General features: G+C 35.1%; 1 protein-coding gene across 5 annotated transcripts in view; it reads left to right on the top strand.

The window, feature by feature from the left end:
* LOC131846873 (broad-complex core protein isoforms 1/2/3/4/5) overlaps window positions 1-19,846 on the top strand; it is a 79,660-nt gene that overhangs the window by 59,399 nt on the left and 415 nt on the right. For 3 of the 5 annotated variants that reach the window (XM_059196294.1, XM_059196293.1, XM_059196295.1), the window contains exons 3-7: window positions 4,393-4,575; window positions 5,986-6,450; window positions 12,338-12,488; window positions 12,624-12,671; window positions 14,909-19,443. In XM_059196294.1, coding sequence (XP_059052277.1) covers window positions 4,393-4,575; window positions 5,986-6,450; window positions 12,338-12,488; window positions 12,624-12,671; window positions 14,909-15,234 — 1,173 coding nt within the window. In that variant the 3' untranslated portion in view covers window positions 15,235-19,443. Of the gene's footprint in view, window positions 1-4,392; window positions 4,576-5,985; window positions 6,451-12,337; window positions 12,489-12,623; window positions 12,672-14,032; window positions 14,866-14,908; window positions 19,444-19,846 lie in introns of those variants that run through there. The other 2 variants (XM_059196296.1, XM_059196297.1) reach the window with 2 other exon arrangements.

Below are 19,846 nucleotides of genomic sequence, written 5' to 3' on the forward strand. Positions count from 1 at the left end.
AGAAGAAATCATTCTAAATCTAGTGCAAAAGTAATCAAAATAAGCACGTAGTAAATTAATATATCTATATTAGTATTTATTGTTGACAAATATTAATATTATATGTTTACGTGTATCAAAACTAATAATATGTTGAAAGTTGCAGTAAAGCATTTTTATAAAAAAATTAACATTAACATTTAAATATATTTTTTTCAATCAAAATTTAAAAACAAAATATGCTGCAATAATAATATAGGCAAGGCAAAAAGTTAAAAAGGAACAATTTTGTCAAGTTGTATCTTGGAAAAATTCTCTATGTAAACATTTTGGCGGGAATTTTTTTTAATCTATGGTCAAAGCAATTAAAAACGTATGAATATATCCTAAGATAGGTATTGAACCATTAACAACTTCATGATTTAAATATCGTAAAAATTCAATAGTATAAATTGCGCTATAAGTAATCAAAATAAGCACGTAGTAAATTAATATTTCTATATTAGTATTTATTGTTGACAAATATTAATATTATATAAAATTAAAGTTATCAAAATTAACAGTTATGTTGAAAGTTGTAGTAAAGATATTTTATAAAAAAAATATATTACAAAACTAATTTTAAATAAATTTCACGTTTATAAATCAAAATATTAAAAACAAAATATAATGACAATAATAAAAAACATAACAAAAAGTAAAAAGGAACAACTACTGTCAGGTGTGGGGTTCGAACCCACGCTCCCTCTCGGGAACCAGAGCTTAAATCTGGTATTATAGTCGTGATAGAGGGTTATATGTTTATTAAATTACGGCCATTATGACACATTGGCTGTCTGATACAGATTAATTTTCGCGTTCGCCGCATTGTATTTACATCACTAACTACTTATGAATATTGAATCGTGCTAAAACAATTTATACAGAATGTTTTGCATACATTTTATATAGTCATGGTTTATATTTATATTTATATAGTATAAAATGAAGTCACAGCACACCGGAACAAACCTAGTATATTTCAGTTGAATTGAGTATTGTCTCGTTATTTGTAACTACGGTTCAATGTAGGATCATGTGTATCTACTTATCTCATTTTAAGTGAACATGTATCTTTAACTTAGTGATAGATGATAAAAAAATTATAGTAAATTAATTCTGTGAAAAAGATTTTTATCCTAGTTCTTTTTATTTTTAAACTTATGTGTTTGTATATTATAAACCAGATCACGAATAATTTTTTTGTAATAAAAATTTTAATACAAATAGCTGGCACAATAACAGCAATCTTATACAGTTTTACAAATTCAAATTCAAACTCAAAAATCATTTATTCAAATTCAAAAATCACTTCTTCATGTAGGACATTTTAGCCGCTTATGAATGTCTAATTTTTTTATATTATGAATATTGAATCGTGCTAAAACAATTTATACAGAATATTTTGCATACATTTTATATAGTCATGGGTTATATTTATATTTACATAGTATAAAAAGAAGTCGCTTCCACTGTCCGTTCGTTTACATCTTCTAAACTACGCAACGGATTTTAATGCAGTTTTTAGCAATATATAGAGTGATTCTAGAGGAAAGTTTATATGTATAATACATGTACACCCGTACGAAGCTGGGGAGTGTAGCTAGTATGTAATAAGTATAAGTTAATTTGATAAAACTTAACTATTTTACAAATTGCTCAGATATTTTTTTTAATGTTTAAGTATTTTTTTACCATGTCTTCTTTTAACCAGGCTTCTGTCTACCCCTTCTGGTATTATTGTCGTGATAGAGTGTTATATGTTTTTAATAAATTACTTTTCATTATTACATATTAATTACTGTAACTGATACAGATTAATTTTTATGTTAAATACCTATTTAATTGATAAGTACTTATTATGAATGAAATACATAAACCAAATATTGATGAGTTCAGATCTTATTGTTTTTTTCATTCATTAAATATTTAGTTGCGTAGGTGAACTTCGTGTAACAGTTAATAAAAACAAGCTAAGATAACGTATTAATGTTAAATTGTTATAAACTCACTATATCCCGTGGCGTTACTCGCGTGAAATTGCATAAAATTAATTGAGCAGAGCGCTATAGTGAAATACCCACTATGTTACTATCTATACATATAAATAAAATTAGTAAGTACATACACCAAAATAAAATTTTTTTAGATTATTGTCTGTCTGTCAGTTTGTTCCGGCTAATCTCTGAAACGGCTGAGCCGATTTTGACGGGACTTTTTTTGGCAGGTAGCTAATGTAATAAGTAGTAACTGAGGCTACTTTTATTTTAGACAAATAAAGTATAATGCCACGCGGACGTCGTCGCGGGTACAGCTAGTTTATTAATATAATACTACAAAATACTTTCCGGTACTCGTTGTCTACCTACTATGTATATATGTATGTATTTGACAGCCTTGGTGGTCTAGGTGGTTATATTTTTTCTTTTTGAGTATAATTGATTGGTCGCGGGTTCGATTCCTCGCACGGCACAAAAATGTGTATTCATGAGTATGATTGTTTGTATTGATCTGAGTGTTTTCTATGTATAATATGTATGTATTTACAAAAAATACATGCTCCCATCATGTGACCTTATGTGTACATAACACACCGGAACAAACCTAGTATTTGAAGATATGTCAGTTGAAGAATTCTATTCTTGAATTGAGTAGTGTCTCGTTATTATTTGTAACTACGGTTCAATGTAGGATCATGTGTAGCTACTTATCTCATTTTAAGTGAACATGTATCTTTAACTTAATGATAGATAATAAAAAAATTATAGTAAATTAATTCTGTGAAAAAGATTTTTATCCTAGTTCTTTTTATTTTTAAACTTACGTGTTTAATATACATTTTTTATATTATAAACCAGGTCAAGAATAATTTTTTTGTAATAAAAAATTTAATACATATAGCTGGCACAATAACAGCAATCTTTTACAGTTTTACAAATTCAAATTCAAACTAAAAATCATTTATTCAAATTCAAAAATCATTTCTTCATGTAGGACATTTTAGCCGCTTATGAACGTCAAATTTTTTTATATTATATTTTTTCCTACCGTCCAGTTCCATATACAGATTCAATTGAGAAGAACCGGCAAGAAACTCATTTAAATTACTTATTTAAAAAAACATGTGTAAAGGTATGAAATAGGGTAGACTGGCAATAAATTCAATTGAATTTCTTATGTTTAAAAAAAATCTGGAAGGTAGAAAATAGGGTTCGAAAATCTATGTATGCGAAATCACGTGCAATAGGCTAGTGAACTTAAAATGATGTTTAATAAATATATAGAGAAATACTTAATGAGAAATGTTTTACAGTATACACGTTTCAACCATAGACTACTTTTTTCTTAAAAAAATAAATTCGGAAGCCATCGTAACTTGACCGTTATATATTTGGGAAGGTTAGTTCATCAAAAACTTGAATACACCTAATCACAAAATTACGGTATCATAGTTTAACTTAACGCTAACCTAATGCTGACTAACTCAAAACTTTAACTCTTTGTAAACAACTTCGAATATTTACTTGTTACCCCAAAACACTCAATTAGCTTTACGTAACTTTTTGTTAGTTATAATCTTAATCTTAAAAAAAATAACCTGTTCTTTCCACTCTATAATAATCCTTACTTGTATAATATTGTAAATGTGAAATTCTGTCTGTCTGCCTTGCTTTCAAGCAACAGACAACAGACAGGGCAGCCAAAACTACTGAACCGATTTAGTTGAAACTTGATACACAGATAGTTACAGTATCACAGTTTAATTTAATTGAAATTTGGTAATAATAATTTAACTTGAAAGAATAACACTAGCGTAATGACTGACTAACTCAAAACTTTAACTCTATAAACAACTTAACTAAAAAATTACTTTTTAACCGAAAACACTTAATTATCTTTAGGTAACTTTTATTAACTTACAATCTCATTCATAAAAAATATGTTATATGCTCTCTATAGAAATGTATAATAATTTAAAAAGCTTATCATTAAATTGTAGAGTTTATAAACGATAATAATATTGATGAAGAAAAAATCTAATTTAAAATTGATAAAGCTGACAGTATTATCTGATTACACAAAGAATGAGCGCGTAACGGTTTCTATCAGCAACTAAAATAAAAGTCACATCAAAATCGGTCCAGCCATTTCAGAGATTAGTCGGAACAAACAGAGAGACAAATATTCTAAAAAATGTTATTTTGGTGTATGTACCGTATTTATATTTATATGCATGTAGTATAAAACGTTTATTTCAATATTACAAACAGACACTCCAATTTTATTTATATGTATAGATGTATAGATTCAATAAAATACTAAAATAATGTCTTTCAAAGGCAGCTATTGATTTGTTTTATCATTTTTGTACAGTCAACACCCTGCAAGCACCCCGTGATCGTGCTCCAGGATGTGGCATTCACAGACCTGCACGCGCTGGTGGAATTCATCTACCACGGCGAGGTGAACGTTCATCAGAGGAGTCTCTCCTCCTTCCTCAAGACCGCCGAGGTCCTCCGGGTCTCCGGCCTCACTCAGAACGAGGATGTTCAGGGGGTAAGTTTTTTTTAACTCTTCTAATGCTGTTGGTCGCAATTGGCCTTTACAGCTTCACCAAATATTAGGGGGCGAGTGCAGATGGCACAACAAACTTGTGAACTTATGGAGCGGCTGAAGGCCAACTCCTGCCTGACGGATACAACTCTGGTCTGAGTGTAGGAGTTCGAAAAGTTATGTATACAATAATAATCATACATTAAACTTACATACACTTACATGAACTACATACATAAATAAAAAAATATCTGCTTAATATGCAAATACCAATATTTATAAGTAAATAAACATTCATTCATTTATTAATATATAGATACTAAATGGAGCTGTACGATTTGGAAGTGATGTAACGTATAAATATTTGAAGTCACACTATATATATTTATAAATTATTATAATTGAATTACTACAATCTAGTTAAAACACAGATAGTTATCAGTAATTAGCTGATACACGGAAAAATATGCAACACAATAATAGACAAGGTTCAGATTAGTAACGTACGTACATGCTGACACTTTAATATATATATATACTAGCTGACCCGGCAAACGTTGTTTTGCCATATAAATTAATAACGCTATAAAAAGTAGGGGTTGGTCATTGAAGGGTGAAAATTTAGGGTTGTATGTATTTTTTAATGACACAATAAAAAAATTTAAATAAAGTATTTTGCCCAAAGAATAAAAAAATAATGTTAGGGGTGGACAACCCTTATCACATAGGGGTATGAAAAATAGATAGTAACCGATTCTCAGACCTACTGAATATGCATATAAAATTTCATAAAAATTTAATGCATATAAAGTTTCGAAGGAGTATGGTAACTGACATTGTGACACGAGAATTTTATAAATTTCAATTAATGCATTCTATGAATGTGTCCATTCTAAGAATCCATACTATTAATAGTTTATGAGAAAAAATAAAGAATAATAATATATTTTATTTTATTAAAACCAATACATAGATAATGTTTTTTTTCGTAAATACATACATATTATACATAGATGGAAAATGTTTTGTTGCAATTCATACAGCATCATCTAGTAAGGCGGTGTGCTAAACCGCTAGACCACCGAGGCCTTCAAATTATTAATAGGTTATGAAATGTATATTTTATTTTATTAGAACGAGAAATAACCAGATGGAAAATTGTTGCAATTCATATAGCACCATCCAGTCCCAAGTTAAGCAGAGCTAGTGTTATGGGTAGATATAGACAGATATTTTTTGAATACATATATAATATACCCAAGCCCGATACAAACAATCATACTCATGAATACAAATATTTGTACCGTGCGAGGAATCGCAACCCGCAACCATAGGATGTAAGGCTAAACCGCTAGACCAACAAGGCCGTCAACCTGTCTCTTCAAAAAAATAACAACACCATTTTGTCCACAGCCGCTGCTGCAGAGCCTGCGAGCTACAACAGCCCCCTCCCCCCATACGCCGCCGCACCCCGCGCATATCCCCCACACTGCCCACACCCCAACATACTCTGAGAAACTTGAAGAAGCTCTCTCCCACGGTGGACCCTTCTCACGGCGAATTCCCCTCCCCCCGCGACGCATCAGCCGCTCTGCTGACAACTCCCCCGACGTCATCAAACGCCCCCGGCACGACAACAATAACACCGAGCAGAATCAGGTCCACGATTTCTCCACGAAAAACCACTCGATGGTGAACAATAGGAACCATGCGGAACCGGGGAACAATGGCAATGGTATCTCGAATAGCAGCTCCTCCCCATCCCCGAGGCTGATGGACGAAGTGAAGAATGAACCTCTGGATATGATATGCGTGCCCAATGCTGACATCGACAGAAGCACAGACGACACGCCACCGCATTCGCATCATAGAAACCTTGTGAGTAATTTTTTTATTCATCTTTCAACTATTACCAGCAAATTGACAATAATGACCATCTGTGAGACCAATTACAGGACCTCACAGATGGAGGTTTGAGCCCATCTGTGGAGTATCCAATAATTTTTGAAACTGAGGTTTAAAGTTTTTGGACTCTCCTCAGATGAGATTTTAGTATCCATCTCTAATAATTGGCTCCTTCGCAGATGAGACGTTATGTTATTTTAAGTTTTTTAAGGTTAATATTGCAATGGTGCACCTGCCTATGTTAACGGTGTTCACGGGGCACCAGTGGAGGATGATATAATGAACATGAGGTCAGGTCAGTTAGCCCATCGTGACACATTAAAATTGAAACTGATACAGTGTTCAAACGTTCAAGAAAAGAGCTTATTCCTTCTTAAAAGGCCGGCAACGCCCTTTCAATTCCCCTGGTAATGGATACTCATGGGCGGCGGTAATCACTTACCATCAGGTGAGCCGCAGGCCCGTTTGTCCCTATGCTCTAAAAAAAATCACCAGGAATTTATGTGAACGTTTACAAGTTGGTTGGTTGGTACAGTCAAACTTGGTTTAATTGTATCAACTTTATTAAATTGTACAAAAGGCGGGCTTAATGCTATTAGAGTTCTCTACCAGCCAACCTTAGGGAGTGCAGAGATGTGCAGAGTTATATCTGATGCATATTTAGTATTCATAGCACCAGATACATTCTCTTCGCAACAGACAGACAAATTTTACTAGTTAATTGTTCTTAAAAATAAACATCAAGTGACATTGAGACTTACCAAGTATTAGAGGCTACATAGACGTGCCACTTTTTGTGTCAGCAATAGGTGGTAGCTTATTAAATACTTCCCGTGTAGCACACGGCTCAGGCAGTCGCCATTTTTATTCCTCTTTTTGTTTGTTAATTATTTTCGCATTATAGTGTAATAAAATTTATCTATTATAGTATTTTGATAATAATTCATTCTAAATTTTCATTTTTATAAGAAAATAATCGAAGTTTAGCAATTACATAAATTTTTAAATTATATAGCATACATAAGGGTTCTTTATATAAATAGATCAGCAAACAAGGCTGCATGTCCGCGACGTCTCTCCATACAAATCGAAATTTTATTTGACTTACCCACTCCGCTTATTGACAAGTCGTAATATATATGAACAGTGCCTCTCATGACGTCATTATTGCATAACTAATTGACATGTCATATCTCATCTTTTCATGGGCCATATACCTGTTTGCCACCTACGTGGTATAAAAAAACATAGGATTCCGGTCGCAACTAAAAATTACCAAAACCTATTTCTGAACGTGTAATCGCTGTCCAAGCGACTAAACTATCGACCTCGCCGACACAAAAAGTGGCGAGTCTGCTCAGATCGCATGTCTAGCAAAGCTAGAATCTATACCCGGAACTTGTCGAGTCAAGTGTCATACGGACTGTCATATGAGTTCAAGTAACGAATAATAACGCTGTGAAGTATCACTTTAGCTGTACTGCCAAACGATATGCTGATTTGATTAGAATTCCGGTGTTTTTTTTTATTTAATCGAAATGGTAAACAAGCTGACCCCTGGTGGTGAATGGTAATCATATATGTTACAGCCTAACATATATATGTTACAGCTTTACAGTTTCCCAATATTGGGCATATTGGGAAGATAGTTACTAATATATACACACTAATTACACAAGGGAAAAAACAATCCTAATTTTACATAAATAATCTACTGCCATTCTACGAAACTCCAGCAAATTACAACTAAATATGTTTAGATCTGGAAAGCAATTAACTACACCGTTGAGTAGAATCAATGCTGGCATTGAGTCTACTAGGTGAAATAGGTGCTTGTTTGGCCAGTTCTGTTCTTCTCATATATCTAAATATATATAACTCAAAGGTGACTGACTGACATAGTGATCTATAAACGCACAGCCCAAACCACTGGAAGAATCAGGCTGAAACTTCATTAAATTCCATTTAGTAGTTTTTGCGTGAAAGAATAACAAATATCCGTACTTTCACATTTATAATATTATTAAGGAATTTAGAATTAAGGATAAGTATGTATTATCTAAATATATATAACTCAAAGGTGACTGACTGACATAGTGATCTATAAACGCACAGCCCAAACCACTGGAAGAATCGGGCTGAAATTTCATTAAAATTCATTTAGTACTTTTTGCGTGAAAGAATAACAAATATCCGTACTTTCACATTTATAATATTATTAAGGAATTTAGAATTAAGGATAAGTATGTATTATCTAAATATATATAACTCAAAGGTGACTGACAGACATAGTGATCTATAAACGCACAGCCTACACTGGACGGAACGGGCTAAAATTTGGCATGCAGGTCGATGTTATGACGCTAAGAAAGGATTTTGATTATTACTACCCCCAAGGGGATAAAATAGGGGATGAACGTTTGTATGAAACTTTATCAATTTTAAACCGATCGGGCTGAGACTTTGCATACATAAAGCTACTATGACGTAGGCATCCCTTAAGAAAGGATTTTGATAAATTCCACCCCTAAGGGTATAAATTAACGCGAGCGAAGTCGCGGGCAAAAGCTAGTATATATACATATATACATACATAATAATAATAATACCCCAGTACAATTCACACAACGTCATCTAATCCCAAGATAAGCAAAGCTTATTATGGTTACTAGACAGCTGATATAAATATTTAGATATATTTTTTTGTATCTACATACATAATATGCATAGAAAACACCCAGATCGATACAAACAATCGTACTTATGAATACGAATAATTGCACCGTGCGAGGAATCGACCCCCGACCATCGGAAATGAAGCTGTGAGCTAAACCGCTAGACCACCGTGGCCGTTAACACTTAAAAATATATACTTGATACTAAGACACTAAATCTTACTAAAAAAAAAAATTTAAACAAAATTAATTTAGGAATATTTCAGAGTATTTTATCAGAACCTGCATCAAAAGAATCGTTATTAATTTATAAATTTGTAGATAAAAGTAGGTAAGATTTGTTTTTATAGTAATTTAAAGTTTAGATGATATGTAATTGATTAAGAAGACAACACGGAGCTAACATGCTCACTATTGTGCTAATATCCTAAATAAATAATGAGAAAAAAAAAGACTTATAAATTAAATACCTCGTTGTAATCTTATATAATCTGTTCTTTAATATTTTAATAAAAGACACAAGCATAAGGCCCATCTGATGGTAAATGATTACCGTAGCCTATGGACTTCTTTTTTTTTCTTTTCGGACTACTCTAATGCTGTTGGCGGCAGCTGGCTTTTACAGCTTCAACGGACGTTAGGGGGCGAGTGCAGATGGCACTCCAAACCTGCGGAAGGACTTATGGAGCGGCTGAAGGCCAACTCTTGCCTGACGGATACGACTTTAGTCTGTCGGGCACCACTAGGGGTTCGAACCTCGGCTCAGGCCGTCGTAATATCGATCCCCGTTTGAATTGGACGGGGGATCGATCGGAGGGGCATTATGGACACTTGAAACAGCAGGAGTGTCACGAGCACGTTGCCGACCCTTAAGAAACCTTATGTTAATAATTCCATAGGACCTTCCTCCCGTGTATACTCAGATTGTGGAATAAACTACCTGCCGAGGTTTTCTCGAGAGAATACAGAATGGGGTTTTCCAAGGGTACATCCTTCTTGAAAAACCCCATTCTGTACTCTCTGGAGGGAGGTCCTCTGTAATTCCATAATCTAAGGGCTCTGCAACTACACTGTCCACTACTTCCGTTCCAGCGTGTTGGAATGTATTCCCTATCGATGACGAGCAGTGCTATGGTATACATATATTTGAAATGTGAATTGAAGAAATTTAGAACCACTCGTCTTGTTGCTTAATGTCACATATTGTGACCCCCATCATGGTATATCCCCCATACCATGAATGGTAATATGGTAGTCCCCCATCATATATGACTTTATTTATATATATCCCCTAATCTATACTACTATTGTAAAGCTAAAGAGTTTGTTTGTTTGAACGCGCTAATCCCAGGACCCACTGGTTCGAATTGAAAAATTATTCTTAAGATAAAAAGATAAGATAAGATAAAAAAAAAATATTCACGTTAAAGGCACACACGCACACAAGGCACTGTAATAATAAGAACAAAAATAAAAACAGATATACACATTACATTAGTGAAGTCAAACAAAATACAATACACAACAAATATACAGATAAAATAAAATGCAATACAGATAACAAAAAACGGTGTGAGTAACGTAGTGTGTGTGCATAGCCCATACGTAAAAAGGCAGCACCTCAGTGTATTGTTTGCAGCATACAAGCAGCAAACCACCGATATTCAGGCACTGCCCAGAGACATACGCGAGGACGCATGTAACAAGACCACAGCTTGTAATCAGCCCTATTAATTACCATAAATATTAGTATATTAAAAAAAAACTATAATAAAACAAGAAATATGTATAACATATAGGCATAAAATATATAGGAAATTATTATCAATTCATGTAATAAAATAAATATGAAAAACAAAAGAGAAAATAAAATTATTGCATAAGAGTGTTAAGTGTTTAATAGGAGTGTTGAATTCATGTGTTGGATAGTCCATTTGTTGAGGAAGGCTTTAAGCTATATAACTTTACGCTACCACCAATAGAAGCGAAGCATCAGTGAAAATGTTGCAAAAACGGGGAAAACAATAGTGTTTTTGATAACCACGCGAACAAAGTCGCGGATACAGCTGGTATCTACATATATATACTAGTTTTTACCCGCAGCTTTAATTCTCTTAGGGGTGGAATTCATCAAAATCCTTTCTTCGGGGATGCCTACGTCATAGTAGCTTTATGCATGCAAAGTCTCAGCCCGATCGGTTTAAAATTGACAAAGTTTCATACAAACTTTCATCCCCTAATTCCCTTGGGGGTAGAATTAATCAAAATCCCTTCTTAGCGGTTGCCTACGTCATAATATCTACCTGCATGCCAAATTTCAGCCCGATCCGTCCAGTGGTTTGGGCTGTGCGTTGGTAGATCACTATGTCAGTCACCTTTGAGTTATATATATATATATATATATATATAGATATACAAAATGCGGCACCCTATTTACATTTCGTAAAGGTAACGCTAAAGAGAGAAAAATGCTCCCGCCTCAAAGTTAGATTGGAATACTAACTTTAATAGTTGATGACTCCAAACTTCCTTAATAACCAACATTTTTAATTTCATTTGAGAGGAACACAGAATTGCTTTAGCTTTACTTCAATTACTTAGATGCTTTTGTTTCTAATCTCTATTGAGATAAATTTATTTGAGAGAGATAAACTTCTTAGTCCATGGATTCACCATGTGCCTGGTCCATCATGTGGCAGAGAAGGCTCCCGGTTTCTCAGTTCCCGGGACTTGTGACCCGGGTGTAGGTTTAAAAGGCCCTTTTAAGGACGTACGTCGACACTCACCTTCATCGCTCGTGTTTCTTTCCCTGCCCAGCCAAAACTGGTAGGAGTCTGCTAGTGCAGACTTACAGTTAGATACAGGTTCTAGTATAGAACTTACTGCAGTTTTTGCTGGTATACCTCTCGCTCCCACTTCGAATATTAAGATTTGATTCCTCGTACGATACAGCTATTTGTATTAAATATTGTCTATATTTGATTAATTATTATATAAATATGTACATTTATTTAATAATTGGGTTCTGAGTTGTCAAAATTGGATAACTTGGAGTTTGAATGGACGTGATACGTTATTGGCATATGGAGCCACAATTTACTGTTATTAAAGATCCTCTCTTGTATTAATATATAGATTATGTTGTCATAATGCAATTGTTTAATGCCTACGCGATTGTGTCTCAGGGAGGCGGGCCGCCGTCCCGCGGCAGCTCGGCCGAGGCCGATGACCGCACGCCGCCGCCACCGCTGCCGCCCTCTCCGTTCGTGCCACCAGAAAGCAAATTTCCATCCTACAACTTCACCATGGCTGCGCTGACCGAATCATCGTTGGCTGGTGAATATCAACAAATACCCTATCTGTCATGTGTGTTGTATAACAAATTACAAATGATCTAATGAATTGTAGGCTTCAGCATGAACCCTGTAGGCATAGAAGATGAATGCATAAGGAATGTTGTGACGTTTCCAGGTCTGCAGAGCCCACTGACGCCGGACGGCATGGCGAGCACGTCTCAAGGTGAGTGTCAGCTTGTCTAGCAACAAGTTTATTTTATGCATTAACTACATATATTGAAATAAACGATATTTTAATGCACTGTCTGTCGTATGCCACCATCACCGCTTCCTCTCTGCTCTGTCATTATTAGGTTTATATATCATTAATAGGTTTTATATTTTTACAAAATGTATGAGGCAATTATCACGTGACATATAATATAATATTATAGTATATGTATATAATTATCTCCTCTTATAACCTCTATATATGTCTTCATTTTGTGCTCTGTGTATTAAATAATTAATGTCAGCTTTTTTTGTGTTTTGGTTCGATGGAGTAGCATAACTTCGCTCGTAACTGTTTCGTTGTTCAGATTCAGACAAGTGACTGTTCTGTGTCCCTGTTGATCATTGAACCAAAATGCAATGTGGCGTGCATGTTTACTGTACTGTAACCATAGTTTAATGTATACCTATTAAACAAAGAAGATATGCTAGCTTGTTTCTAGATGTGACTTGAACGATGTGTGCTAGGTAAACCCCTCGATCCTAAGTCTCCGATTAGGTTGGTTTTGTTATCAACATTCTATACGCAGTTTTAGTTATTTATTTTTCCAAACTTTATCTTTTTTTTATTTTCTTTTTAAACATACCGATCATTTAGTACGAAAGAAATTTTTATAATATTAAATGCACTTGATTTATACGAATTGGCTGTAAATATACTGAACTTGAACTTAGCACATTAAAATTCTAATCAGTACAAGATAATGAAAACAAAAGAAGACCTTTCGAAATTAGTTTCCAAGAAATTCAATCATTTGTCGGTGTAAACTTAGAACGATTTCCGGACCACTTGTATTTACTTTACGAAACATAGCAGATCCCATGATTCATTCATGTTTCTAAATACACTCTCGAATTACTATTAAACGTATTGTCTTGGGAATCGAAATATCGTGTAAAATAATAACTGGGTACATTCAAGATTGGACAATGGAGTTTAATAATGGTAACGTGGTGTCAGTTTATAATTACCTAAATATGCGATCAAATATTTCATTGAAGAATTAACGCTTTCGTTGGAAGCGGACTCGAGAAGTGCACGTCGCGCCGTATGTTATGAAAAACAAGCGAACAGCATCATGCATCCATTACTGTAAGCTTCACTAAGCTATCTGCCTCTCGTTAGGCGTCGAACAAAATTATTTGCGTTACTAATACCGCTTCGCATTTAAAATAAACGGCGCGACGGATGGCTATCATCAAATTTAAAGGGGGGTGGCGGTGCTTACATACAAAGAGAGGCTACGATATGGAGAGTGCATTAAAACTGCGTTCGGAAGCTTCGAAGGGGCTAACTGCTTGTGTTGTGACCAGGTGGCGCCCGCACCCCCCAAGAAGATTACAGATGCGAGCCGTGTAACAAGAGCTTGTCCTCCCTCACGCGGCTCAAACGGCATATTCAGAACGTTCACATGCGACCCTCCAGGGAGCCAGTGTGTAACATATGCCGGCGGGTGTACTCCAGCCTGAACAGCCTCAGGAACCACAAGTCCATTTACCACCGCAAGCAGCAGCAACCGTCCGCCTCCGCCGGCCAGGGCCCATTCTACCCCGTCAACTGACGCCCGCCGCGCGCCCCGCGCCCTCCCACAAACACGTTGCCATACGAAAACACGTTGCCATTCAAAGGAACAAAGCTGCCATCCTAACCACCTAAACGCCATAGTCTTGCCCGTAGATCTTTGTTAAGTTAAAACGAAACTGTAACGCGATATGTTCCTAACTTGTACATAGAATAGTTATACATGTACTTTGCATGCGCATCGCAAACTTTATAATATATGTATGTATGATTTATATTCTAACTAAACGACGTAACTAACGCTTGAGGCAAGCGCAGCCCGTCGGTGCCGCCCGCGGACCCGCCGCCACCGACGGCGCTCCGCTCGCATGAACCTTGCCTTTCTGGAACCAATTGGGACATCTATGATCGGTACACGCATAACCACCAACTTAAAATCAAGCGCATTAGTCAAATATGAGCACGTTAAATTGCCTCTACAGCCCAGGTTTCTCAAAATTTGCCACCCGAATGTCGTGGTACTATTGTGCCAATTGGTTCCTTCAATTTGGGACCCGTTGGAAGCGAGCGGTCGCAGTGGTGTTGGATACGAGCATACCGTACTTGCCCGGGGGTTAGGGTACTGTTGTTGACTAATGCGCTAATGTTGGTTGTTATGTGTGGCGCAGTGGGCCCACTGGGCGCGGGGCACCGATGCGAGGTGTGCGGCAAGCTGCTCTCGACGCGGCTCACGCTCAAGAGGCACACGGAGCAGCAGCACCTGCAGCCCCTGCACTCGGCGCGCTGCAGCCTCTGTCACAAGGTGTTCCGTACACTCAACTCGCTCAACAACCACAAGAGTATTTACCACCGCCGCCAGCGCGGCCTGCCGCAGCAGGCGCAGCCGCAGAACCTCACCACCAGCCCCGACGCCAAACTCAACCTGCCCCACCCCCACCCCCACCCCCACCACAACATCGACTTCTACAAGTTCAAAGATCAATTCAACGTCTAAACGAGGCTCGAGCCCGATTACCTAATCGGACTTTCTTTTTTCATTTTATATTCTTTATTTTATACCTTTTTAATCTCTATCGGGATACGTTGATATATTTTATGTTACTGTGTTAAGATTTATATAAAATATTTATTTCGTATTTATGAACTTTGAACTTGTGAAATCTTGATGGAACATGACAATGACTTATGAATGTATTGCATCGACGTCGACACTCTTGACTCGCTGACATTCCAATGATGATGTAGGGCGACCGCAGACTGACCGTTATTACGGCAAATAATCATTATCTCTAAATGCAATGATGTAGGACCGTGTACGCCCTATATAGTGCAATACTGCAACAACCCCAACTTTTTACACTATGTTTAATGTGTGACAATAAGGAGAAGAAAAAATAATATTTTGAGAAAAGATGAAAAATCTTGGTGCTGTAAATTTATATATTAGGCTTAAATTTATAAAAAAAGAAACAGTGTTCGAATAAAGTAACAAAAGAGGCATATTATTTTCAACATTGTGTTCATATTTCGGCGTAATTGCAATTTATTTATTTTTACCTGCATGATCTCACTCTTAGTTATTTATACGAGATTACTAAAACATATTTAAAAATATAAAAAAAAAATTATATACATGAATTATATAATTGGCTTATGAGGCTTATTGAAATCTTTCTTTTATAGTTAGGAGTTTCTGTTTATTGAATGTAAGACTGAATTGTTCAGGACATAGCACCAGCAGACGGAAACCGTTCGGATTTGGTTATACAGAAAATTATCAGCAGAAAGTACTTGTCACAGCATATAATACATAAAAACCGGACTTGAATACACTCCACATACACACACACACAATAAACTCCCGAGTAATGGTACGTAATACGATTGTGATTAATAGAAAATCTAACCAAATATTGCCCCGTGTGTTCAGGCCCTTAATTACGTTGTTATTAACAATTCCCAATTGCAACTGTATAATATTGACGCGTTTGCGATTTTCCATGAACCATTTCAGAGTTGCAAATACGAGCTAAGTACGGCTCGCAATTGAAACTGTTATATTAACCATTCATAACTATAAAATTGTGGATGAAAATCAGTTTCTAATAAGTTTTATTATACCACGAAGTTGACAATAGACCTGGTAAACGGTTACCGTGGCCTATGGCCGTCTGAAACACCAGAAGTGTCTCGTGCGCGTTGCTGACCCTTAAGGAACCCCTTATGTCTTTTTGAAAAAGCCGATACAATATTCTCTGTAGAGTTCTGTAGCTCTAGTACATCAGTTATTATTAACATTATTAGATAATTGAAAAACAAATTTGTGTACAACAAAAATCTGCAGATTTTGCCCAACTGAAGAGGAAACGCCACTACACATCCTGTGTGGTTGTAGCCCACTCATGCATAAACGGAATATCTCCTTTGGAAAGTACACTATATCCTGAGGAGATAAAAACCATCGCTCCTAAGAATATCCTTCAATTCTTGTCCCTGACGGGTCTAGGTAGCGAACTCTGAAATAGTGCGAGCACAACAGATCTATGTAGGTCGCAGTGCTACAGGTCCAAGCGACTGACAACAGCCGAAACCCCCAATAAAAAAACAATTAAAGGATTTGATCACAATTGTGGACAGCGTACCATCATTCTGGATCATACATACAATAGCAACATAAATAATATACAATGTTCACAATTATTTACAAAGTCGACACTTTCTATACAAGTTAATTTTATTATTTCGTCGGCTCTATACATTAGCTATCTCTTTCTACAGCTATCGCCATGTTTCTATGAATGCACAGGACAGCATTATTTAGCCAAGTGAATCGTAAGGTGCCATTTTAAAGAATGATATGGCTATATTATTTTATTTTAGTTTAGTCAGATTTTTAGTTACATTTTAATTAGTCTTATTAAATGTGTTCGTTCTTTTAATAATTATTATTGTTTCGTTAAATTCTCTTACAATAGCTTAGCATTTTTCATTATATCTATTTCTATACAATTATACTTCAATTTTTTGTGCGGTTTTGTACAATGTCTACTTACATATGTTGCTGTTTCGTTGTACAATATGTAATTTAATTACACCATTTATTATTATATAAAATACATAATAGGTAATAGTATAAATTTTGAATAATTCTCAGTGTTAAATGTTCCTAAATTTGAACAGTGTGAATTTTTTAACTATAATGTTTTCAACTTGACATTTATCGATATTTTGCTTGCCATAAATAGTAGTAATCGATGTAGTCACGGGCCCCGCGACTTGCAAGTATAGTATATCACAATAATAATCATAATAATCAGTCGGTACTGGATAGTGGATTCTAATGCTATGACGAGTAGGTTCGAAGTCGCGACGCCCGCGAGTCTACACACGAAAATTGCGTTGTATAACTTAATTGTAGTTCAATATACATCACTTTATCGACAATTAGTGTATCGTAAATCATTTGTTATGTTTCTTTCACGGTAGCAATAAGAAATCTTAAATGTAATTGTAACACATAATTTATTGTAAAACAATAGTGAACACTTTTAGTAATTGTTAGTGCCTACTTTTACATTATTGTTTTCATTGTGAAAAAAAGACATATTTTGCGAAAACTTCTAAATATTTAGGAGTAGTGTTGGAAACACATCTTACTTATTTAGTAATTGATCAGTGCTTTATACTTTAAACTAACGAGAGGCTTCCTAAAGTAAATGTAATGCTATATTTTATAAGATTCTGTTGTTATTACTAGATACATAAATGCTTAGCCATTACAACTTGTTTAGTTATTTAGTAAGCTTTATTATTAAATTGGAAGCTAGTGTTTTGGTGCTAAATTGGAAACATGTTAGAGAAAATGTAAGAGAAAAAAAAAAGCAAAAACTCGAAATTCGTATGGTGTATTTAAAAAGTTTTTTCGCAACATTCCTTATGATGAGAACTGTTAAGTTTTTATTTGCACAAATTGCAAAGTTTCGACGCGAGGCGTAGGTTTGTTGTTTTATGTCTAGTAATTTTAGTGATAGATTTTCTTGTTAATTTGGGTTTGGGAATTAAATTAGTTGACTAACTAGTTATAAGGTTTATCTGAATTCATATAGTTAATAGCTTCTATATGTTTAATTTACGATTACAGGGATGTGCTGCGATGGCAGTACGGTCATAATTTGGCTAATCTATGGTAGCACTGCGGAGAGCTTGTGAATTTATTTATTATAAAAAAAAAATGAAAGTTATATCTGGATTTTTAAAAAGAATGCCAAAATCTAATAAGCGCTATAGACTGATTAGAGTAAGTACGCGTTTGAATTGTACACTATTAGGCATATTTTATAAATAAAAATTGTACATTATTTACTAAATTAACAATTTTATAAAAAGCCGTCGTTGTGGCGAATTGACGAAGCGTGATTTCTTTTTGTATTATTCGAAGAAAAAATTGTGATCGTGATCTTTATTTGACGCTGTTAGGTGCTAAGTTATTTTGGGATCTCAAAGGGCCGTGGGCCCTTCTGGGTTTTAATGGGCGAGAACTACACCGTGTTCTAAGGAGCAGAACACATCCCTGTCAAAACTATATTAGATAGTCTCTTAGCAAGTTTAAGACTGTTTCTGTGACCTGTTTAAGTTTTTACTTTCTATCGAGTTAAGGTGTTTTTTTTTTCTATGCGTCGCAGTCGCGCGCCCACCTTGTACAATGTGTTCTTATAATTCTTGTTGGCATTTTTACTTATTTTATAAGGGATCTAAATTAATTTATTGGTTGTTGTATTGAAATTTTATATTTTTTTTTTCCTTAAATTATTATATGTACTATCAGTAAATGTTTTTGTTGACAGTTTAACATCTGTGTAATGCAGTCCATTCTATTTTAATTGCCGTCGTGCCAAATTGTTGACTTTTAATTTTTCGTCTTCCATTTGATATTCTGATGTCTCTATATCTACTAATGTAAGAGTGCCTACCGCTCGTGAAACAGTTTCTAATTCAATCAATGGTGTCCGCAATAGAATTAAATGGACTGCAACCACGTACTAACATTAGGGACTATTATCGAAATGAATTAACATCACATAATTATTATTGTATATGAATAGCTCTATTCCTTCCTTACTTTTATTAAAGATACTTGACGTAACTCATAAAATGTAATTGTAATCGTTAAACCGAACTTCATAAATCCTAATATTGATGATAATGGCGTTTTTAATAAAAACAAATACATAAAAATCATATTGTCAGTTTTATTGGCCGCCCCGAGCGACAGCGCTCGCGCTGTTTGCCACCGTCCACCGTCCACCGTCCAGCACAGTGCACACGCTTCTGTACACCGACCACCTCCGCTTGACACCTCCACAAGTTGCGTTTGTATGTCCGAGAGAGCTTTGCATTGTCCGGTCTTGTGCCGATTGTGTAGTTTCCCGCCTCCTGCATGTATGTTCTAACACCATCATCGGCTACTGTAGCTTCGCCATCATTTCTATTTATTTAATTTTATTTTAAATTTTTTAAATATTATTTCATCTTTTATAATTTTAGTCACTTTGTTTCACTGTTTAATTATGTTTGGTTCCAAATTCAAAATTTGAACAGCAACAGTA

The sequence above is a fragment of the Achroia grisella genome, unplaced genomic scaffold, assembly GCF_030625045.1.
Source record: "Achroia grisella isolate CSIRO2021 unplaced genomic scaffold, CSIRO_AGI_Agris_v1 utg512, whole genome shotgun sequence".
NCBI lineage: Eukaryota > Metazoa > Arthropoda > Insecta > Lepidoptera > Pyralidae > Achroia > Achroia grisella.